The sequence below is a fragment of the Brachycentrus maculatus genome, unplaced genomic scaffold (genome assembly GCF_059751285.1).
Source record: "Brachycentrus maculatus isolate JH-2025_06_01 unplaced genomic scaffold, ASM5975128v1 h1tg000736l, whole genome shotgun sequence".
Taxonomy (NCBI): Eukaryota; Metazoa; Arthropoda; class Insecta; order Trichoptera; family Brachycentridae; genus Brachycentrus; species Brachycentrus maculatus.
Window position 1 is genome coordinate 97,309 of NW_028281467.1, and position 25,164 is coordinate 122,472.

The following is a 25,164-nucleotide window of genomic DNA, read 5'->3' on the forward strand; positions in this document are numbered from 1 at the left end:
GATAACACTGCGTTTATATGATGCAGTGCCCTATGCACCATTGGGTGCGGATAAGGGTTAAAAGAAAAAATATATATAAATTTATTTAACATTACCTTGGACTGGTCCCTAAAGCGCAGGAGTGATCACCTTGCCTTCATGTAAGTAACGACCAAGATAACACTGCTTTTATATGATGCAGTGCCCTATGTACCATTGGCTGCAGATAAGGGTTAAAAGAAAAAATATATATATATTTATTTAACATTACCCTGGACTGGTCCCTAAAGCGCAGGAGTGATCACCTTGCCTTCATGTAAGTAACGATCAAGATAACACTGCTTTTATATGATGCAGTGCCCTATGCACCATTGGCTGCGGATAATTGTATAGAGTTATCACTTAAAGCTGTCGATGCCAGGTTGTATGCTCAGACTTCCATTTGCATGTTTCATATCTTAAAACCATTTAAAAATATATAAAACTCGAAAATAGAATAACTGTTTTTATTTTTCAAAATCTAAATTATTATATGAAATAGGGTTCACGTTTTAATGCAGTAGTCAACCTATGTATGGTGGCTTCCTTTCCTAGTACTTGAATCATCTCGGCCACACTCGGCCCCACTTCCACTCCGCTCAAAACACTTCGAAACACCTTCATTGTTTGACTAAACTCAACACCATTCTCATCGGCCAATTCCTTGAGCATTTTCTTTAGATATTCTCTGTTCTTCAATCTGTTATCGTCGTGATCTTGCAATTTGGACACGAGTTTTTCCAAGATGGAGGTAGTGGAATCGGGCATAAACTGAAGCGGCTCCGGCAGAACCCACAGGAAGGCCAGGTTATCGGATATGATGTCGTTCAGAGACGTCATCCTCCCGGAAGACCATTTCAGCACGGACTTTATATGGTCCGGGTCGCATTTGAGATTTTCGCGACTGAAGCGAGATTTAATCAACATCTCGGCTTCGTCCACTAAATTGTCAATCTTCGCATCGTCCTGTATTTGGTCCATGATCTCGAGGCGGTTGCATTCCGTCAGCAAGTCGGGATTCAGACGACTTGAATTGGAATTAACGAGTTTAAGTTGAAACTGTAAAAAAAATATATATAATTAACACAGTTATTTATTGTAACGCAGACAGTTGGTAGAATTCCATTTTAAATTTTTGGGTAATATATCCAAAATCAAACAAGGTTATTGGATTGAATTCTACTTTTATTTACATACATATCGATGGTCCCTACGTAAAGTACTCTATCTGCAAATCTGTTACTTTACAGGAGAGAGCTTAGAAGATTTTTTTCAACGTATTCTTTTTTATTAATTAACAGTTTTATCTGAAATTCTAAACTAGTATTATTCATTCAAAAACACGATAAAATAGTGTATTAAATCATTTTAAAACTTTATACTTTGTCAAAATTAAGTAGTTAGCGTTTTAGGAGTTCAGTTAATATCGAAAATTCGATGTAGATAGCGTCTTATACGCCTGAAAACTAGGCATAATTTATTTTATACATTTTTGTTTGTTTGTTTATATTTGTATATAACGCTCAGTTGATAACATACACCAAATATCTCAAAATTGACAAAAATGTAGTTAGAGCACTTTACGTAGGGCACGTCGATATATAAGGATAATATGTGACGCATTTCGTGTTATTAAGACAATATCAAACTCGCAGGCATCAGGGTTTGATAATGTATATCAAACTCTTGGTTAAGATCTTAACTATACGCACATAATTATTAAATCCCCTCGCCAGCTATCCACAGGCGTATAAAATACCTGTGTAAAATGTGTTAATATTTAAAGCTACTTGAAGATAGCAGCTCTTGGGAGGCATGCGAAGTACATGAGCTAGCCAACTTAATCGCTTTTTTTGACGACAGTCGCGACCATGGGTTGCTGCTTCCTGCGGTGTATTTCCTCATTTCTCACAAAGTCAAACCACCGCACACCTAAAATTCTTTGCAGACATCTATTCACACAGCTGAGTATACTGCTCTTCTGGGTCCATGTAAGGTGCCACGTTTCACAGCCATGTAAGAGAGTAGGAGCAATGCAGGCATTATATAGTCGGCATTTGGTCTTCAGCGAGTTCAAATCTCCAGACAGCTTAAATACTTTTATAGTGTCTCAACTTTATATGGAACATCTATCGTTCTTTTTTATATGAAAGAAGATGGAAGGTTGAGACCCCATCTTATTTCATATAAAAAAGAATGACATACATGTTTTATATCAAGTTGAGACACCTATAAATGCACATCTCATCTGTAGGGTGAATAATCCAGTCTCTGACATAATAAATAATATTAACTGAGTTGTATGCGGTGCCCGCGGGCTCTAAATGTACTCCCGGTTCTATTTTAAGGCTACCATTTTCTGTTACGTTTACTTCCAAGTATTTGAAACTCACAAACCTCTAGATGACCTAATTACTCAAGGCCTATTAACGTCAAGGGTTGCTGGCTATCTAGGAACAAGCTGTTGCACAAAACATGAGTTTTTTTAAACAATTATTTTAAGCCCCATGTGTGTGGAATACCCATTTTCCTTATAGACAATGAATTGAACAAAATACCATTACATATTTAATGGAAGAGATGTTATAGTATAATTAAAATGTAACTTTGTTTAAAATCACTATAAATATTTTATTATAACTTAATTATGGCGTGATCGAGTCACCAACCTAGAGGTCACCAATAAAGAACTCGTACCAACCATCAAGCAGAGTGCGCTGATGTACTTCGGACACGTCATGAGAAATGAAAAATATCGTCTTCTCCCCCTAATCATACAAGGAAAGATTGAGGGGCGAAGAACTCAAGGACGCCGAAGGACATCATGGCTGAAAAACCTATGTCAACGGTTTGGCAGAAGCACCAAATCTCTGTTCCGAGCTGCAGCATCTAAAGTCAAGATAGCCATGATGAACGCCGATCTTCGTTAGAAGTGGCACAAAAAGAAGAAGAATGTCTAACGGCTTCGAAGCTAACCGCTTCTTTATCAAGATTAGCTTCGAAACCGGTTACATTATAATAAAATATTTATAGTAATTTTAAACAAAGTTACATTTTAATTATAAAATGGAAAATCACAAAGTTAGTACTTCAAATATAAATTATAGATGTTATAGTTATTGAAGGAATTACCGATGCAGCGAGTTCCTCCATAGTGGCTGCTCTCATCCCTTCTCCGCGAGCTCTATCAAATCCCCCTCCCGCCAGTGTCACATAGTTTACCAGAGCAGCTGGTAATATTCCTGTATCCGGAAAAAAATTGTACCCGGTTATATCGCTCACTCCTTTCAACAATGTCATGTATCAAAAAACTTGATTTTTCAGGAGATGGTTTTTAAAGTTTAAAAATATAATGAAATGTATTAAAAAATAAATATCAAGCTAATTATTGAACTTTTTACTGTGCAACAGATCTTTTTAGGTAAAACCTGAATGTTTTTTCTCTATTTGAAAAGTATTTAGTATATTTAAATAAATAATAGAACAAAACCTTTTCTTAAAAATGCAAAAACAACATTTTCTGCCCTGTAGCGGGTAAATATTAATTTATGTATTAATTTTAAATCAAACACAGATTTTTTGAGTCTACTAAGTTAAACATAAATTAAAATGGAGTTCTACAAATTAAACTCCAAATCAATAAATAGGTAAATATTAAGTTAAAAATATGCCGCTTTTGCTGGGATATAGTACATTTTCTGGGTATTCCGAAAACATGCACAACTGAAAATTGTCGACTTTTGATATATGATGTTGTGGAAAGGAGTGAGCGATATATAAAATCGGGATGGTATAAAATTGCTATATAACCATATCAAGTCACTTCCAGTATATGGAATAATGTGAATGAATATCATAGCTGAGCAACAAACTAGTGAAAAGTGTAAAAATTCTCTAGTACACGACAATGTACCCGCTTCACCCACAATGAAGGGTTGATGGTCCCAAGAGTGAACATCAAATATGGAAGAAAAAAACACATTGTTTTGAGCATTTTTAGGGCAAAATAAAATAAGGAGCAAAGGCAAAATAAAGAAATGGGTATACGATAAAGAGTTTTACTTTTTTCTTTGCTTGTGTGTTAAAACATGTTAAAACATTTTTTTTATTATGTATACATTTTTGTCCGCCTCCGTAGTGTAATGGTCAGCACGCTCGGCTACCGTTCTGGAGGTCCCGGGTTCGATTCGCAAAGGGGGTAAAATAAATATAAGTGATTTTTTCACTGTAATATTTATTCAATATTATTACCCTGGACTGGTACCTGAAGCGGAGGGCTGATCACCTTTCCTTCATGTGTAAACGATCAAGATAACAGTGCGTTTATATGACGCAGTGCCCTATGCATAATTGGGGTGCGGATAAGGGTTTTATTATTATTTATTACTATACAATAAGTCCTCTACATACGTTATTTCGATTACACAATTTTTTTTAATTAATTTTTTTTCAAGTCATTTGTTTACATAAATAATGCCATCACAAGCCGTAACAACTGTTACAACTTTTATTTTTGTATTTTTAATAATAAAACACAATTAAGTAGACTCAGTCAAAATCAGTGTTTTATTTTAATATTTAATATATACATACTTGTAAATTAATAAGTAGTTTGTACTGAAATGTAACTCTGTACATACACTCTGTATCTGATTAAATACATAATAACTTCCAAAAATAATATTGCTTTATTTAATCCATGCATGTAGATACATTCTGTTTTCACATATTTACTATTATCCTTTGAAACAACGACAATATTACTATTTATTGATTTGGCGTTTAATTTGTAGAACTCCATTTTAATTTATGTATTAATTTTAAATCAAACACAGATTTTTTGAGTCTACTAAGTTGTATTTTATTAACAAAAACACATAGAATGCCCTAACAAGGCGAAACAATTGACACAATATAATTTTTTATGTGTTTTTGTTAATGAAATACAACTTAGTAGACTCAAAAAATCTGTGTTTGATTTAAAATTAATACATAAAATTTATTATTAGATTAAAAGCAATATTTTTAGCTTTTCCACTTTTTTTTTATTTGACCAGCTACCGGGTTTCGTCGTTACCGACATCATCAGACTGGTGAGAGGCTATACAAATTGATATGTTATATATAAAAGAAGGCAGGAGTAAAATTATATCAAATCATGGTTATCAACTCCTGCCTTCTTTTATATATAACATATCAATTTGTATAGCCTCTCACCAGTCTGATGATGTCGGTAACGACGAAACCCGGTCGCTGGTCAAATAAAAAAAAGTGGAAAAGCTAAAAATATTGCTTTTAATCTAATAATAAATTAAAAATGCAATTCCATCACGAAGTGTCAGTGGATAATATAAATCTATTAATACATAAAATAAAAGAATATTACTACATACAATATTTTTTCGACTCACACGAAAACCTTTGGAACGAATTAATTACGTAAGTAGAGGGCTTACTGTACTATAAAATTTTGACTTTTATTTGCTACAGCTGATTTTAGTACACCCTCCACTCTGTTCTTTAGAGAACTTTTTCCGGAACTTCTTCTAGAATCTAGAATCAAGTCTACCAACCTTTTTTTCGATACTCCTCTATCCGAATATCCCCTTGTCTCTTGCTGAGTTTGGTTCCGTCTGCATTCATTATGAGGGGAAGATGGCCGAAAGCTGGAGGCTCCCATCCAAAGGCTCTGTAATTAAAAAAGAAAATTCCAATTTACATAATTTGCGTCAAATACAGAAATAATTGAACCTTAGTCCGATCCGGTATTATAAAAACGTTACAAGTCCACTAACAGCAATTTCTCAAGAGTGCAAAACATGTATGCATCTCCATCTTTTTTAAATGAGTACAGTAATACCCCGCTTAACGCCACTTCTATATACGTTGTTGTTTTGCAATAACGTTGTTTTAATAGCGCGGTTCAGTGATACACTAAGGAACCGAAAATGCAATCTTTTACTCGGGAATTTTCTTAATATTTATTCGATCGCGTGTTGATTCCCAATCAGTTTATACCGTTTCAGTCGTATGTAAGGCATGTGCATTCCCAATAAGTTTACATATCTCTCACTCCTTTCAAGAACGTCATAAATCAAAAAACTTGATTTTTCAGGAGAACATTTTTAAAGTTTAAAAATATAATACAATGTATTATAAATAAATATCAAGCCATTTACTGAACTTTTTACTGTGCAACAGATATTTTTAAGTAAATCCTGAAGGTTTTTTCTCCATTTGAAAAATATTTAGTTTATTTAAAAAAATAATTAAACAATACCCTTTCTTCAAAATGCAAAACAACACTTTCTGCCCTGTAGCGGGTAAATATTAAGTTAAAAATATGCCTCTTTTGCTGGGATATAGCACATTTTCTGGGTATTCCGAAAACATGCACAACTGAAAATTGACGATTTTTTATTTATGTTGTTCTTGAAAGGAGTGAGCGATATGTACAATACTATTTTATCGTTTGAAACGCATTACTTTTTGTATATAAAATTGCAATAATTAAACGCTGCGTACAAAAATGGCAGCATTTGTGCAAGGAAGTGTGTCAAAGGAGCGCAAAAAAGACAAAATATTTCAAGTATTGCATGTGGAAAATAGACCTTGCTTAGCGCTGATTCGTTTAGTACGCCATTTTGCTGGGTAATCAATAGTGCTTTTTGCAGGTAATCCCGCACCAAGCAGGGTATTGTGAACCATTGGGTGCGTACAAGGGACAGAAGGGGAATCTATATAAAATGGAAAACTTACCTATACATGAGTATGTGTTTGGTTGTTGAAATTTGCCACTCTACACCCCTCAGGACATGTGAGATTTCCATGAGATGATCATCTACAACGTTAGCAAAGTGGTATGTCGGATAACCATCCGACTTCATTATGACAGGGTCGCCTTCCATCTCAGATATGTCGTAAGCGATGCTACCGTACACCAGGTCATCGAAGTACTTGCAATCTGGCGTTAACTAAGAAAATACATGTTTTTTTAATTTACAACATTTTGAGTGTGCCCAAATACTAATTCACAAAATCTGGATTATCTCCAATTACAGGAGTTATTTTCATATTATTTTTTGACATCTCATCAAAGATGAAGAAGAATATGGAAGTCTGGGAATTTACAGGGCTGACGACCATCATAGGCTGGTTTAAGTGATCACTTTACACACGTGTAACATTATTAAATCGGGAATGAAATCACCAATACACAAACGTTTTTCATTGTTTGAGCACATGCAGTTGCTTTATGTATACGCCCATGTTGTTGCAAGTTTAGCAGTGCGCAGACCGTCGTATGCAGCGGCCGTGTCGCTACGCTAGCTATTGCGACTGACTTTGCAAACACTCTTTGCCTCTTCCACATGAATGCCTCTTCTAGTACATATCCGCCGAATATTTCAACTCCTGACCTGCTTTCGAGTATTTGACATACCTGATCATGCCAAGTTTTCCTCAGTCTTCCTCTGCTCCTCTTTCTAACTACACTCGCATCATATAAATATTTTTTTTTATAAGAAGAGTGGTATTCTTTGATTACCTTAAACCTGATGCAGTTTTGATTTCCATTATTCAGCTTTTCTTTGACCTCTGCAGTGGACAGATGACGACACCTGTTGTCATACTTGGGAACCTGCCTGTTCCGCAGGGCGTCCCGTCTCAGCAGATCCAGCCGCTTATCCGTACAAAAACATCTATATGCCGAACCATTGTCCAGTAAAGTTTTGACTTGCCCTCTAAAATAAATAATTATTAATTTTTTTATCAGTTTAGACAATTGATGGTGGTAATATGTATAAATGTGGTGTCGGAGGCGCATGCTCCGAATTCCATGGACAGATAAATGCAACGAGTCCATTCGCCAGGAACTAGACTTGAATGGCTTGACTTTAACCAATGTCTGTACATGATGGATTCATCAGTTCTTTGGACTCGTTGCGCGTGCCAATGAGGATAGCCTGGAAGTCGTTCATTAAAAAAATCATTTATGTCATTAATAATAAAAAAACTTATCTAATAAAATTATTATTCTAAAATTTCAAGTCCCTATGTAAAACCATTAAAAAAAACAGCATTCTTCAACTATTAAATATATATAATGAAAAACCCTTATCCGCACCCCAATGATGCATAGGGCACTGTGTCATATAAACGCAGTGTTATCTTGATCGTTTACACATGAAGGAAAGGTGATCAAGCCTCCGCTTAAGGTACCAGTCCATGGTAGTATTGAATAAATATTACAGTGAATAAATCACTTATATTTATTTTACCCCCCTTGGGAATCGAACCCGGGACCTCCAGAACGGTAGCCGAGCGTGCTGACCATTACACTACGGAGGCGGACAAATATATACTATTATATATTTAAATAAAAAAAGTTCATTTTTGAAATGAAAAAATGATTTTACAATAACAAAATGCAATACCAAACAATTCCAACAAAAAACATGTTGTATTTTTTTTTCTTTATTTTTTTTATTAAAATTTTACTTGGTAAATGACTGGTTGTGATCGGTAGCCAGAAGGGGAAGAGGGGGAGAGGAAGATCCCCACAGGATAGACCGATCAAGTTAAGGCAGCAGCAGGCACCTCGGTGCAGTCAAGGGATAGCTGGAGAAGAGTTATTGCTTCCACAAGGGTCACAAATCTTAGTAATGAAGAGCAAGACTGAGAAAGAGAATATCTATCAATTTTATTTTTTATTTTACTCTATTAATACCACTATTTCTTAAAATCTAATGTGTCCAGACGCATTCCGCACCATTTTTGGTGATCGAAAATGAGGCAGAATGTATGGAAACATGAGTCGCAATACATTTTAAGTAGTGGTATTTACAAACTAAAATTTCAATTCAAAAAATATATTAGAGCTGTCTTATACCGATGATGTAAGGTGTGGTTCGGGAACATCCTTTTTTTTTTTTAATACATAAAACAAAAAGTATTGGATATACCATTTTCTATTATTTTCCATTTATATTGACACCTCTGAATTAAATGAGTTTAAATGTAGCTCTATGTGAAGGAAAAAGAAAAAAATTATATCTTCAATACTTTTTGACTCATATTTTTCTTAAATAAAGAAATTCAGGAAGTTCACTCAATGTTCGCCTGCGTAGTGTAATGGTCAGCACGCTCGGCTACCGTTCTGGAGGTCCCGGGTTCGATTCCCAGGGGGGTCAAATAAATATAAGTGATTTTTTTCACTGTAATATTTATTCAATATTACCCTGGACTGGTCTTGAAGCGGGGGGCTGATCACCTTTCCTTCATGTGTAAAACGATCAAGATAACACTGCGTTTCTATAAAGCAGTGCCTTATGCACCATTGAGGTGCGGATAAGGGTTTTATTATTATCACTCAATACTTTATAAACTTTAGAAAACAGTGTCATTTTAGAAAAATTACAACCTAAAAAAATATTATTCTTTTACACACATACATACTGATAAATATCCAATCGTTTGCTTTGAACATAAGGGCCTTTCTGGCCACCTTGAGTCGGCCCTTCGTGACAGTTTATTCCGGCCCAGTTCAAATTCTCTATTAGCGCCTCCGTCGCACCTTCTACCAATCTCGTCTGGTCTGTATCTTCGATTCTCAGTATCATTTTCCCATTATGAGAGAGAGCGAACAAATAATTATACAGAGCCGTCCTCAACCCTCCGAGATGGAGATGTCCCGTAGGACTCGGCGCGAATCTCACCCTTATTTCCTTAGTTTTATAGGTTCTGAAAAATAAATTTGTTGACAACGATCGACAAGCCAAAATTCTTTGACGTATCATTTTGAAGTCGATTTAAATATTCCAATGGTCAAACGACACTACTAAATCTCCAAACTCATCGCTAAAACTTCGCACAGAAATAAAAATCCTGGAAAAATATTGTGTTCCTCGCCGTCGATTTGACGTTTGAATTCGCGCTCATAGAAAACACGAAACACAGACGAAAACTCTACGCACGAAAAGTAATATAGGTCGCAAGGTTAAATATGAAGAAACACTTCATAATTCACGCATTCTATCCGATTGTATTATGTGAGAAAAAGATAGTGCCATACAAAATACACTTCATCTCTTTTTTTTTAGTAACCCCATAATAAACTCTACAAAAAAATAAAAACTTTCTAGCTCTGTCTCTTTCTGCCTTGCCTAATTTACAGAAGATAAACAAAGATAAAAATATATTGTTAAATGATTACAGAAGCATTTGTGCTAAGCTTTCAGGTGTATATGCGCCGAGGTTAGGTCATACGTCAAAATTTGTAGGTTAGCTGTCGCTTTCTGAAATTGTTCGGCTTCTTCTGTTGGTACCGTGATTTTTACGCGTTCAGATGTCTGGCCTTTCACCCTTGTTTTTGTAGTGTAAATTTATTAATTTTGCAAAAATGGTGAGTTTGAAAGCATTTTACAATACCCGAATCATTAACGCATCGATTGAATCGTATAAATTGCGACTTAAATCGTCCCCCCCGACGCTATAGCGATTTTGGCACGGGTCCGTAACTAACCTGAAGTTGTTTGTATGGAAACTGATTGATGTCTTGTTTTCTTTTTCAGCACAAATTAAAATCATCACAGAGAGACAAAGTAAAGAAATTTGTCGCTTTTACGCAGACGACGGAGAGTACGGCGATATTCTGCTTGACCCAGAACGATTGGAAATTGGACTTGGCGAGTGACAACTACTTCCAGAACCCCGATGCGTACTTCAAGGAATCCGCGAAGACTTCTGTCGACAGAAAGAAGCTCGAATCGCTGTTCGTTAAATATAAAGACCCGCAAGAAAGTGATAAAATTACCGTGGACGGTGTGATGAAGTTTTTGGATGATTTAAGCCTAAGTGCGGAATCAATATTAGTGCTCATCATAGCATGGAAATGCAAAGCGGCCGTTCAGTGCGAATTCACGAGAGAGGAGTTCTTAACGGGAATGCTGGATCTAGGGACGGATTCGATCGACAAACTCAAAGCCAGATTGCCGACCTTAGAAAACGAAATCAAAGACGTCCAAAAATTTAAGGAATTCTACCACTTCACATTCAATTATGCCAAAAATCCTGGCCAAAAGGGGCTAGACCTAGATATGGCGATAGCGTACTGGAACATTGTATTGAGAGGGAGATTCAAATTTTTAGATGCCTGGTGCAAATTTTTAGTGGTAAGTGGATATTGTATGTATATTTCCAGATATGTTTTAGTAATTCACACAGATGACCTTTTTTTAGAATGGCTTACATCTAAATATTTTCACCTGAATTTTCTTTTAAAAAGTCACCACACAGCTTGCAGTGAACACATTATTTTTATTTAAACATAATACAATATACATAAGTCCAGGGCTTTTTTTTTTAGGGCATAACAAAAAAGGTCCCATAAATATTCATTATAATTACATATTTTATCATTTTGATGAATTATATAAATATAGATTGTAATTATGTAAGCGCAAACATTGTTTCATCTAATTGATTTTAAAAATTAAAAAAAATATATGTATCTGTGAATAAAGGTGCCAGAACGCCGTTCCACCGTGTAACACAGAAAAAAACCCCAGCATAAGAAAAAACCATTCGGTTTTACCTAAAAAGATCTGTTGCACAGTAAAAAGTTCAATAAGTGGCTTGATATTTATTTTTAATACATTTGATTATATTTTAAACTTTAAAAATGATCTGAAAAATCAAGTTTTTTGATATATTGCGCTCATCCTTTCAACAACGTAATATATCAAAAAACTTGTTTTTTCAGATCATTTTAAAAGTTTAAAATATAATCAAATGTATTAAAAATAAATATCAAGCCACTTATTGAACTTTTTACTGTGCAACAGATCTTTTTAGGTAAAACCTGAATGTTTTTTGTCCATTTGAAAAATATTTAGTATATTTAAAAAAATAATTAAACCATACCTTTTCTTCAAAATCCAAAAACAACACTTTCTGCCATGTAGCTGGTAAATATTAAGTTTAAAATATGCCGCTTTTGCTGGGATATAGTATATTTTCTGGGCATTCCAAAAACATGCTCAACTGAAAATTGACGATTTTTGATATGTGACGTTGTTGAAAGGAGTGAGCGATATATAATATTCCTGATGAGTTATTTCCATTACTCGTTTTGGGATTAATGTTAACAAAACTGAAAAACAAATGAGAAAAAAGAAAACACTGGGCGAAATGTAAAATATAAAGCAATAAAATGCACATATCAACCCCTTTTCCAAACGATTTAAGCTTGATCTGGAACTGTTTGTAATGTAACATGATATTTCTACATATTTTTTAGGCAAAGTGAATTTTCAAAAGAAAATTACTAGATCATGATAGCTTTCAGTTAGGTTAGGGTATAATAAACAGATATTTTCAACAAATTTGATCTATGTTAACATTTTTGCAGATCCAAGATTATTTCTAGGTTAGGTTAAAAATAACAAAATGGCAACAGAATTTATTAAACAAATGAAATATCAATTTGAAAAAAATTTAAACCCATTTTGAATTTCGGAACGCCATCTGCACTTAACACATTATGTGCATGAAACGCTTAGAAGCGTCTTTTACATACTGTTGGTGATAAGGGAGCTAATTGCTTACTTTTGGTAGAGCGCGAGAGATGCCAAAAAACATTATACAGTTCAGAATTAGGTTTGCGGTTACTTGTGATTAGGTCACTTTGATTAGTATACGACCCTATACTAATTAGAGGGTTGATGAAAAAACAGCCCAACAACGATATGTTTACATTACATTTGGTTGAATTGTTTGTCTTAAAAATTTTTTGATCAGATTTTTTTGTATTGCTTTTATTTTGTAATTAATTTGGTTAAAAATAACTGTTTTGAATTATAGCTTGTTGAAGCTTTGTGTGAATCTTTTGAGATTTGTTTATACTCGTATACCTGGTTATAAAAAGCAAAAGATGTCAATCTTTGTCTACAAATTTGTCCTAGCATTATTTTTTCTACTTTTAGCTGCAGCAGCTAAGAAATAATTATTGTCACATTCTTTTGTTTGTCATACTAAATTTATAAAAAAATCTCCCAGCCATTGTCAGAATAATTAAACTTCCCAACCCAGTGTCTAAAAATTCCACATGCTCCTTAGGGGGTATTTGAAAAGCCCCAGTCCTATAAAATATTGGTATTCCTCTCTCTTCTCTGTCTTACCTTCTCATTCCTGAGGGTTGTAACGCTTGTCGGAGCAATGACTGTTCTCCAGTTATCCCTTGTCTGCGCTGCACGTAGCGCTCCAATCACCGAGGTGCCTGCTGCTGACTTAACTTGATCGGTCCTTCGTGTGGGGAATTTTCCTCTCCCTTTCTTCCCCTCCAGGCTACCAATCACAACCAGTCAATTTACCAAGTAAAATTTTAATCAAAAATAAATAATAAGAAAAAAATGTTTTTCTTGGAATTGTTTGGTATTGCATTTTGTTATTGTAAAAGTATTTTGTAATCTCAAAAATTAAAAAAAATTGTATTCAAATATTTATCACCCTTTAATAGTAAAAGAAGAATTGTTTTTTAATGGGTCTACATAGAGATTAAAATAGAATAATTTTGTAAAATAAGTTTTTATTATTAATGATGTTAATGATTGTTATTTATTGAATTGGCGTTCAATTTGTAGAACTCCATTTTAATTTATGTATTAATTTTTAAATCAAACACAGATTTTTGAGTCTTAACTTGTATTTTACTAACAAAAACACATAAAAATTAATATTGTGACAATTGTTTCGCCTAGTTATGGCATTTGCAAACGAATGTTAAGACGTTTCATTTGAAAATTCGTTTGAAAATGCCATAACTAGGCGAAACAATGTCACAATATTAATTTTTTATGTGTTTTTGTTAATAAAATACAACTTAGTAGACTCAAAAAATCTGTGTTTGATTTAAAATTAATACATAAATTAATAATTGTTCTCTGAATATTTTGATAGAGATTAATTATCAATTATGTATTTCTCCTTCAAACTGGCAGTTATTTTTGAAGCTGCCAAATCGCGAACACTGTGAATGTTGCGCACAACGACTCATATTTTCCAGGATATATTTAAGAATAACGCATAAAGCAACCACTTAAATATGCGTTACAACGTAACAACCGTAGGTGAAATTCGCTTCATCATATCAGCAAATAAAGTTTATATTTTGATTGTTCCGGATAATCAGAAATCCAGATAATAGAGTCCTGAATAATCTAGGTTTCACTGTGTATCCAAATTAGTGAAAATTGATATACAGTGTTATGTGAAGATAGTGCTGTAGATTTTAACGTATTGCACAATAGAATTTTTCTCTGATTGGTTTTATGTGCCAAAATAATGTTGGCAATCGTCTCTGTACACAATCATATCAGTCCACATTTATTTAAAAATACCACTGCATATAATATATATATATAGCTTATTCTAAATTTGTGTATTTTGAACTAAACATCTGTATTTTTATATTTTATTAATATTTCTACTGAACATTCCTCGTATATATACTAATTATTTTATGGATTAAAATATTAGGCTGTCCGGGATTGAGTTTCTGCGGGCAAAACTGTATCTGGGGAGTGATTTTATTTTATTTTTTTTACTTTTTATAATTTTTCATCATAGTCAATACTATAAGCAACATATTTTCTTGACTAAAATAAATATTTACACCAGTAAACATGTTTTATATAAATATTATTGATATTTTATTTCATGGGTTTTCTTTGACAGCCTCATTACGATGAAGTCACAAACTTTATTTTATGTAAAATGTCGTGGGTAAAACAGAAAAATAGATACACAGATGGCAGTAAACGTCCTATTTTATAAATAAATGTCACCGGGCTTTTATGGCGTTCATGTATGCCTATGTCCGCCTCCGTAGAGTAATGGTCAGCACGCTCGGCTACCGTTCTGGAGGTCCCGGGTTCGATTCCCAAGGGGGGTAAAATATAAGTGATTTTTTCACTGTAATATTTATTCAATATCACCATGGACTGGTACCTGAAGCGGAGGGCTGATCACCTTTCCTTCATGTGTAAACGATCAAGATAACACTGCGTTAATATGACACAGTGCCCTATGCACCATTGGGGTGCGGATAAGGGTTTTATTTTTTTTTAGATTTTATGTATGCCTATACTCTCCTTTGAGGAAATTTATTTACATACTTATTATTCACTTATTTTTTTCAATTTGTGAACTTTGTCAATTCATTTTTAATTAAAGTTTTGCTTGTTAAATACCACATTTTCTTAAAATCCATTGTGACGTATTTCGATGCATTCCACATCATTTTCAAATGTGAACCTAAGTCTAAATTTTAGAGTTGTCTTTGGAACGTTGGCGGATGAAGAGGAGTAGGGACTTGTTAATTTTTTTTACTTTTGCATTATTAAGCGTTGAAGGGGCGTAATGGTTAGTTAGTTTTCTTCTTCTACTTCCATGTTCGCTCCCTAGGTGGAGCATATGGCCAACACGGGTCGTCTCCAAGTCACTCTGTCACGCGCCATCTCCTTGGCTTCCTCCCAGGTCAGTCCGGCGTCTCGAAGTTCCGCTGAGTATAGTCGGTGAATGGTCGTCAGCGGCCTTCCGGGACGCCGGAATCCTCAGGGTTGGAAGAAGAGACACGAGGGGTTGATGCCCTCAGGTGGCATTCTAAGGACATGTCCCAACCATGTCCACCTTCTTCTCTTCAGGACTTCCAGTATGAGGGGCTGTTGAGTTCTTCTCCTCACATCGTCATTCCTGACGAAGTCATACCACTTTATACCCAGTATTCGCCTCAGGCATCTATTTTCAAAACTTGCTAGTTTCTTGCTTTGAGCTTTGGTGAGGTGCCACGACTCACATCCTACTAGCTACATTAGTTAGTTTTACTTTTATATTTCTTCACAAAAATGTTTGATATTTAAATTAATATTTATGGACCAATTTAGAAACTTTGTTCTTGAATCACTAGAACTTCACTAGAGACATCTATTGGTGAGATGTAAAGAAGCTTTTTTATTAAGCAGAAACTCTTATATATATATTGTGGTATTTTCTGGCGTTTCTCATGTGTGTGATTATAATCCGGGATTCGGATCTCACATACTAATATAAGAGTTTCTGCTTAATAAAAAAGCTTCTTTACATCTCACCAATAGATGTCTCTAGTGAAGTTCTAGTAAATTAATATTAGTATATAACCGCTCACTGAGATTTTCATGTCTACCGGTTTGGAGACGTACCCGTCTCTTGGTTAGGACAATCACTACAACAGCATGCAAACAACACTACTCGTCACCACCATAGCACTATTCACACACTTACAACTGCACAAAATGTTATCACGTGGGATTTTAGTTGACCCGAGGACCAACATGCACTAGTGGTTGTAGAGCAAACATGCATTAAGAGCCGAGGGCTGACATGCACTAGGGCCTCAGTAACATTTTTGTAAAAAAATAAAAGTAAAAATGACTAACCGCAAAGTAAATGTTTTAAATATTAATAATATTGAGAATAGAGTTAGTTTTGGTTAGTTTATTATCTATATTTTTATGAATTACTATAGGTTTTAAAATGTTGTAAGTAAAATTTTTAATAAAAATGGATAGATATCGCAAAGTGACTGCCGCCTAATCAATCAATATTTTTTTATTACTTATTTATTTTTTTACAAAAATGTTAATAAAATCAGTATATAACCACTCACCGAGATTTTTATGTCTACCGGTTTCGAGACGTACCCGTCTCTTCGTCAGGACAATCACTAACACAGCATGCAAACAATACTACCCTTCACCACCATAGCACCATTTACACACTCAAAACTACACAAAATGTCTAACACATGCGATTTTTGGTCGACCCGAAGACCAACATGCACTATAGTTTTCAATACAGACATGCGTTACGAGCCGATATTATTATTAGTATAAAATGCTGGTCTTATATTTTTTGGTAAATATTTAGTTACTTTGTTCGTTACATTATTTATAAACATTCTTCTCCATTTATTATTATTATTATCATTAATTACTTTGGGATATAAAAACTGTTTTAAGGTTCTTTGTTTAATTTTTTTATTTAAAAGAGAATTAATTAATTCTACATTATAACCATTATTTAACGCAATTTGTTCAATCGTATTAAGTTCGTTAATTTTTTTATTATTATTAGTATCCGAAATATTCATTTTGTCAATTGAAAAACTTTCAGGAACATCATAAGAGATCTATACCCAAGGACACGTGGAACTTGCTGCTGGACTTCGCCTCACACATAGACGAGGACATGAGCAACTACGACGCGGAAGGCGCATGGCCGGTGCTCATCGACGACTTCGTCGAGTGGTGCCTGAAGCAGGACGGGGCTCGGGAAGCCCCCGCCTGCTAGGCCCCCTCCTGGCAGGCCCCGTCGCTAGCAGGCCCCCCGTGTAAATAACTTATGTTAGTCAACATCACCCTCCAACACTCCTGACGAGATCCACCCGTGTCACAGCCACACTGAAGTTTGTGCATTTTTAATTTAAGTTTTACTTAGTAAATACCACTATTTCTTAAAATTTATCGTGGCACGTGTTTCGATGCATTCCGCATCATTTTCAAACACCGAATGATTACCACAAAGTAACTACCAAATCAATCAATTTTCAGACAAGTCATTTTGTTAAATCTTTTTAATTTTTTTTATTACTATAGTTAGGTTTGTTTTATTTTTTAATATAAGGTTTAAAAAAGAACATTTTCATGGCATCTGTTCTGTTTTTTTTTTGAACTGGTCAACATTTAAATTATGTAAACTCTTTAAATGAAAAAAAATAGCCAGATATTTCAAGTCTCATTTGGCAGTCACTTTGTGGTAATCGTACGGTGTTTGAAAATGATGCGGAACGCTTCGAAACACGCATTACAATAGATTGTAAGAAATAATAGTATTTGCCAAGTAAGACTTAAATTAAAAATGGATAGATTTTACCACATAGTGACTGCCGAATCAATTAATGAAGTTTGTGCAATCTGTTGATTCAATATTCTGCCATGCGTTGGGTTATTTATTTCTATCCCTATACTGTGTTTGGGATCTGTAACAAAATAAAATTAAAATGTGGTATGGTTCTGAAACACGGTGTATATTGACTGCCCAGCAAACGATCATATGTTTTAGGAGAAAGTACAGTTTCATCATACAATTATCCTCCCTGTATTCATGGTTTTGCGTATTCGCAGATATATCATCAGTTTAAAGATAAAACTCGTAATTTTACACAGAATAGTCACTATGATCATGCTCTACCATTTCAAAAATAGTATTTTTTTTGTTTCAGAGGCATATAATTTGTCTAGTTTTTGATGTTAAAATTTTCTTGACAAATCTGTTTGTTAATGTGCCCTACCTTTGAGATATTATTCAAAAAGTATGTACTCTAGAGTGTGAACGAGTGTAAAGCTATAATACTAAAATGCGAAAACCATAATATCGATATCACCTCGTTGATATATGTACACTGAACTTCCCATTTGTACATTAGATACGTTCTATGTTTAAAAACAGTATGCTACAATAAAATTTAAAATGGTGGATAGGTTTCCTTGTATAAAAATCAATATCTTATATGGAATCTTGATTTTAATTTGAAAAAATCAGAGGTGACAAAAATTATTCACCTAGCTCCATTCTACACACATCTCACAGAGTTTTAAATCAGAGTAGGCAGTAGGGTTGGGTAAGGATAAGGCATAGTAGGCACTGGTCGTGTTTCTATATGGAACGCAATTAATCCAGGGTAGGCACTGCTTTTCTGCCTATGTAGAATGCACGCCTCTGCCTCTCTCGCATAGTACCGAGTAGCAAGAACATGCGAGAGATGTAGAATATCCCAAATTACTATAACGCATTGTTAAATTAATATTTTTTCCCCTTTTTTTGCATTGTGTTTTTTTTCAAAATTGTGTTTAAAGGGAGTATGTGTAATATTTGTCAGTCAACCTATTTGCCTTGATCTTTTGATTGCCCAGAGGCGTGCATTCTATATAGGCAGAAAAGCGGTGCCTACCCCTGATTACTCGCGTTCCATACAGCCACACGATCAGTGCCCACCATGCGTTATCTTTACCCAACTCTACTGCCCACTCTGATTAAAAACTCTGTGCACGCCACTGCTATTACTCTATATGAGATTACTGTTATTTCTCCTCTGTAAGTACAAACTGGTCTTTACAGTATTTTGCTGGGTAGTCCTCGATATAAATTAACAGTCATACCAAAATTATTTCACAACAGTGGCTTGTGATAAAAACAAAATCTGAGTTTTCCAATTTTCGATCGACAATATTGCGATATTGTCGTGTCAATAATTATATTTTTACTTGCTTTCTTTCCATACATAGGGATGCATTGGATTAATGCAACATTTTTCAAATTATAAATCTTTGGTGATATTGCAAAATCTAAACACATTGTTTACGGGCGATTTTTTCATCAACCCCGACCATAATAAATCACATTAATTCAAACCCTTTTCCGCACCCCAATGGTGCATAGGGCACTGCATTATAAACACAGTGTTATCTTGATCGTTAACACACGAAAGAAAGGTGATCAGCCTTCCGCTTCAGGTGACCAGGGTAATATTGAATAAATATTTGTGTGAAAAAATCACTTAAATTTATTTGACCCCCCCCTGGGAATCGAACCCGGGACCTCCAGAACGGTAGCCGAGCGTGCTGACCATTACGCTACGGAGGCGGACTATACTAATCATAAGTAACCGGAAACCCAACTCCGATCTTTACCATGTTTGTTGGCATCTCGCGCTTTACCTAAAGTAAGCTAATAGAATGCTTATAAGCTTCTCTCGCTCTCCATCAGCAGTATATTAAAGACATACTGTTGATAGAGAAACACTTTGAAACAATTATGCGCAGTTTTTATATGCCTGCAACAGGTGTTTTCTTACCTGTGACACATAAAAACATATTTTTTCTAAATGGCAGCACCATCTGTTGAACGTAACAGCAACACGCAATACTAAACATTGCTCATAGTGACAGCGTGTTTTTCGACAGCTGCTAAGATATTGTATAACCCACAAGCATTGTGAAATTAAACATATTAAAAATGTAGACTTTTCCTTTTTTTATTTTCTGTTTAATTGGACTGAGCCACAGCGATGCGTGGTCGGCTACAGCTGGTTTTTAGATTTAACAACTTTGAATTGTGTACAGTGCAAATGCAACATTGTCCTCCATAATATTTTGCTACTTACGTTTGGAGAGAAGGGTTCAAATTGTCTCGTTTTGCAATATCACCAAAAATATATTAGAGCAAGGACAGAATAACGCTTCAAGGTGACATATTATTAGTGTCAGACCGGTATTCGAACCAATAATGATTGCCAATATATCAAAGTGTATTGTTTTCAATCAGAATAAATTCAAACGTTACTTGTTCAAACAAAATTTCATTTAAAAAAATATATAAAAACATGTCAAATTATGATGCTACTTTTGAATGTAAATAATTCTATTGTAACACGTCCAATAAATTTTAGAAAATGTTACGCATTGTAAATTATGTAGATATACACTTTGTTTTCAAATTTTTGAAGAAATTTCATAGCGATTTGTGATTCCCACATTTGAGTAGATTGTTTTATTCGGTTGATTATCAAAATTTTTATAATCAAAGTACGCAGGCATAAAGTTAATTTATTTTTAAAAAAATTCTCTCAATTTCTAGATGATGGTTTGCACAACAAACTGTATGTCTTTATGTTTTTTTGTTTTTTTTTTTTAATGCAAAGCACTTAGCCTTAGATTAAAAATACACGTAGTTGCCCTACTGTGCTGTTCGGACATCTCCATTTGACAACATTTGGCAAGACCTTAAAATATGTTATTTTTTATGGTAATAGTTGTGACCATGGGTTGACGCCTTATCTCTTCATTCCTCACTGAGTTAAACTACCGCATGCCTAAAGGTGGAGACTGACCGTAGAATTTCGTCATAACATCGCTCGCAGCGAGCATCACCGAGCATCCGAAACTATGGATGGAGCGCTCGGCTTGCTGTACTGACTGCCTGAATGCTCGCATCGTAACATGTTACGTTACGACGAAATGCTCCGGTCAGTCTCCACCTTTAGGCGTGCGGTGTTTTAACTCTGTGAGGAATGAAGAGATAAGGCGTAGAATGCATCAACCCATGGTCACAATTGTCGCCATAAAAAAATATATGTTACGACGAAATGCTCTGGTCAGTCTCCACCTTAAAATTGTTCCCAGATATCTATCCTCTAAGCTGAGCAAACGGCTGCTCTGGGCCCTTGTAAGGTGCCATGTCTCACAGCCGTATAAGAAAATAGTAACGATGCAGGCATTATATAGGCGGCATTTCACATCGTATAATTTTTATTATCAATCTTTACTGTTTTTTTTTACAATTTTCAATATATTTTTACAAAAGTCATTTATTTAGATCATGGGTGGCCAACATTTTCTTAAGCCGGGCCAGATTTTTGGAATGAGATATCCTACGGGGCCGTAAAACAAAAAAGCAAACAAGATGGTGCTTTTCTAACTTATTTGCATGTTAAGCCTCGTAATGCTGTTTAATGTTATACTTTTTCTATAGAAACAGAATCATTGCATATCAGGCATGTTAGCTTTGTTTTAAATTCCACAAAAAAATAGTTTATAGTCCATCTGTCTTAAAAACTTCTCAGTTCTTCTGTTACTCTTCTCTTCTTTAGTCCAACGTCTTTACTACTTGACGCCATTATGGGTCTTGAAATTGTCAGGATAGTGAAATAATCCCATATCCATATATCCCATGATATGATACGAACTACGCACGATAGAATATTCTCTTGGTGGTTTTGTGTACACTAACGGAAAAAATGTGTGATTCGCTCCGCGGGCCGCAAGTAGACGCCCGCCGGCCGCGGGTTGGCCACCCTTGATTTAGATGTTTTCAAAAGGTCTTGCGTAATTTTGTCAAAAGACACAGTAACGTCATAATGTTTTAAATGCGTGTATTTATTATGTCTCTCTTTTTCACTTTTAATCTTGACTTTTTAAATTATGTGCTCCCTTGATCAATTTAATCAACTTTTGTTAAATTTGAAATATCTAACGTTGAGTATTTATTCCTTTTAACAAGATACAGTCGAACTTGGTTATAAAGGCAGGAGGATGATCAAAATATCATCGTTGTTACTGTCACTCACTTATACAGCCAGATTATTGTCATAAAATTAATGGCCATCGCAATAATTCATCCCCTAAAGCACTGGTCTCCATAGTAAGGTATGTGTACCCTAAAGGGTGTGTGAAATTTAGAGGGTACGTAAATAAATAATAAAAAAACACTTGATTTTTTACATTTTTTTCCATTCATTTACCAAAAAAAAACATTTTTGAGACACGCATACAAAATATGTTTATAATTAAGGGGTATAATTTATAATTATTTTCCTCATAAGGGTATGCGGCCAAAAAAGTATGGAGATCACCGCCTTAAGGTACAAGTTTTGCATTTTTATCATATTCAAATGATTTTTTTTCTCTTAGTATACAAAGCAACAAGCAATAATTTACTAATAACCCTTATCCGCACCTGATGGTGCATAGGGCACTGCATCGAATTGTCGCAGTGTTATCATGATCATTACTTACATGAAGGCAAGGTGATCGCTCTTGCGCTTCAGGAACCTGTCCAGGGTAATATTAAATAAATATTTAGTGTAACATTACAAATTTCACAAGCAATAAAACTATATAAAAAATAACACTATCGATTGCACCTTAAATTGATTTCATTTACTGGGACGTATGAAGTTGCCCAAATGTTTAATGTTAGGCGTTGTGGAAGAGAGTTGAAGACGCATGTCAAGCTCAGCATCTAGGCCAGTGGTTCTTAACCTGGGTTCCGTCGAACCCCAGGTGTTCGATGAGTCAGTCTCCCGGGTACAGCGGAGGTCAAAGCACACACCCGACTTATTGTATGATATTATGAAAAATGATACCACGTACGATACATTCATTTGTCCAATTGATCTAGTATATTATTTTAAAGGGATATATCAATCTAGCAATAAAAATAATACAAGAGCTCACACACTAGAACAACGTACGTAGTCTACATCATACATTTTTTTTACTGGGATGGGACTTCAAATAAGACATAACAAATTTGTCATAATGTATCGTCATTGTGAAAGGTGATTAACGAAATCGGGGAATAACATAGAATTTCATTCAAACCCTTATCCGCACTCGAACGGTGCATAGGGCACTGCATTATATAAACCCAGTGTTATCTTAATTGTTGACACACGAAGGAAAGGTGTTCAGCCCTCCGCTTCAGGTACCAGTCCAGGGTAATATTGAATAAACATTAGAGTGAAAAAAATCACTTATATTTACTACCCCCACTTAAAAATCACTTATATTTATTTAGTTATTGTCCGCCTCCGTGGTGTAATGGTCAGCGTGTTTAGCTACAGTGCTGGAGGTCTCGGGTTCGATTCCCAGGGGGGGGTGAAAATAAATATTAGTGATTTAACACTAATATTTATTTAATATTACCCTGGACTGGTTCCTGAAGCGCAAGAGTGATCACCTTGCCTTCATGTAAGTAATGATCAAGATAACACTGCGTCAATTTGATGCAGTGCCCTATGCACCATTAGGTGCGGATAAGGGTTATAAGTACTAATAAGTAAGTTATTACCCCCCCTGGGAATCGAACCCGGGACCCACAGAACAGTAGCCGAGCGTGCTGACCGTACACTACGGAGGCGGACTAAAGAATAGAGAAGTGATAATTTCCTGGCACACTGCCGCCCAATAGTCACTGTAACTGTAGTAAGACGCATTTCTGAACTGGTCTCTGAAAGGCACCAGCACAAGTCACACTGATTTGCATTGAATATTCATTATTTTGTTTTTGATTTTATGTGAAAATCATGTTATAATGATTTTGTCCTTTGTTTTTAACACCTTCACTCTTTTTTTTTTCAAGAAATTGGTCCAAACAAATCTTTTTTTATTGCATTTTAATCATGTACTCGTAATTTTGAAACAACGTTTTTTTTTGTATGAAGATATCAAATGTGATCGAGCGCGGATATAACGCCAAGTGAACGCGCTCACAGGTGAGAGCGCGGATCTAATGTGAAAGCTAATTCGAGTGTGAAGCTGCTAATGATTTTGTTCATTTTGTGCACGTATGTATATATATATATATATATATATATATATATATATATATATATATATATATATATATATATATATATATATATATATATATATACCTATGTTTTGAATTTGAAAAAATCATATTTTATTTTTCCAATCAAGGGTTCGGCGAACGCGCATATGAAACTGGTGCGGTTCGGTACCTCCAACACGGTTAAGAACCACTGATCTAGGCTATTGCAGTATTTGATCTTTGCAGCCGCATATGCTGAGAATCCCCTTTCACACAAGTGTGTCGTTGAGAAGACACCTACTCATACAAGCTAAATTGTTGTTTCCATTTTGTACTGTAGTATTCGGCTGTCCAAACTCAAAACACAGTAAGGGACATTTTTTTGTAGTAGGTTTTTTTGTATTTTTGAACTAGATTCTATTTAGTCCAAAAATGCAAAAAAAATGTACCATAAAAAAAATGTCCCTTACTGTGTTTTAAGTTTGGACAGCCGTATTGTTGTTCAAAATTTTGTGTTCCGCAAGGCCTCTTTGCCGCGAAGTTGTATTCACAAATACAACTTCGCGGCAAAGAGGCCTTGCGGAACACACATTGATAACAAGTCGCTCTAGTGTCAGTTTGCTTTTTATTTATTGTTTCGGCATTAACTTTGTGGTAAGACATGTTACAATGATTAAAGAAAACACTTCGTTTATTACCACTTGAGTTTTATTGTAGACTACATGTTTCAGAAGTTAAACTTCCATCATTCAGGTCTGTATAATAACTAGTTATTATTAGTTATTATTAATTAGTTATTATACAGACCTGAATGATGGAAGTTTAACTTCTGAAACATGTAGTCTATAATAAAACTCAAGTGGTAATAAACGAAGTGTTTTCTTTAATCAGTTAACAAGCAAACTGACAACAGTTTGCTTGTTAACAAAAGTGTATCGT

At 34.8% G+C, this 25,164-nt stretch overlaps 2 protein-coding genes across 5 annotated transcripts; one reads left to right on the top strand and one right to left on the bottom strand.

The window, feature by feature from the left end:
- Positions 1-234: 234 nt before the first annotated feature.
- On the bottom strand, positions 235-10,660 carry LOC148300370 (nondiscriminating glutamyl-tRNA synthetase EARS2, mitochondrial-like). 2 transcript variants are annotated; one of them, XM_088274879.1, is made up of 7 exons: positions 10,541-10,660; positions 9,475-9,759; positions 7,565-7,760; positions 6,778-6,992; positions 5,592-5,707; positions 3,151-3,260; positions 235-1,077 (listed from the first exon to the last, which is right to left on the bottom strand). In XM_088274879.1, exons 1-7 carry the CDS (start codon positions 10,603-10,605, stop codon positions 508-510), a joined length of 1,557 nt encoding a protein of 518 aa, XP_088131005.1. In that variant the 5' UTR covers positions 10,606-10,660; the 3' UTR covers positions 235-507. The 2 variants fall into 2 exon arrangements, with proteins under 2 accessions (XP_088131005.1, XP_088131006.1); XM_088274880.1 differs by having other exon boundaries at positions 9,471-9,759; positions 10,541-10,642.
- Positions 9,819-24,618, top strand: LOC148300371 (DCN1-like protein 1). Of its 3 annotated transcripts, none has more exons than XR_015838950.1 (4): positions 9,819-10,420; positions 10,590-11,189; positions 17,227-17,456; positions 24,375-24,618. XR_015838950.1 is itself a non-coding variant. In XM_088274882.1 (4 exons), exons 1-3 carry the CDS (start codon positions 10,418-10,420, stop codon positions 17,401-17,403), a joined length of 780 nt encoding a protein of 259 aa, XP_088131008.1. In that variant the 5' UTR covers positions 9,819-10,417; the 3' UTR covers positions 17,404-17,443; positions 24,375-24,618. The 3 variants fall into 3 exon arrangements, 2 of the variants coding, with proteins under 2 accessions (XP_088131008.1, XP_088131007.1); XM_088274882.1 differs by having other exon boundaries at positions 17,227-17,443; XM_088274881.1 differs by lacking the exon at positions 24,375-24,618 and having other exon boundaries at positions 17,227-24,289.
- The last annotated feature ends 546 nt before the right edge of the window (positions 24,619-25,164 follow it).

Coding starts and splice junctions, on each gene's coding strand:
- LOC148300370 (XM_088274879.1), bottom strand. CDS start 10,605: ATGATTTTAATTTGTGCTGAAAAAGAAAACAAGACATCAATCAGTTTC. Junction 7,761..9,474: donor AAACGATTGGATATTTATCA/GTATGTATGTGT, acceptor TATTTATTTTAG/AGGGCAAGTCAAAACTTTAC. Junction 3,261..5,591: donor AGAGGAGTATCGAAAAAAAG/GTTGGTAGACTT, acceptor TTCCGGATACAG/GAATATTACCAGCTGCTCTG.
- LOC148300371 (XM_088274882.1), top strand. Junction 11,190..17,226: donor CCTGGTGCAAATTTTTAGTG/GTAAGTGGATAT, acceptor AAAAACTTTCAG/GAACATCATAAGAGATCTAT.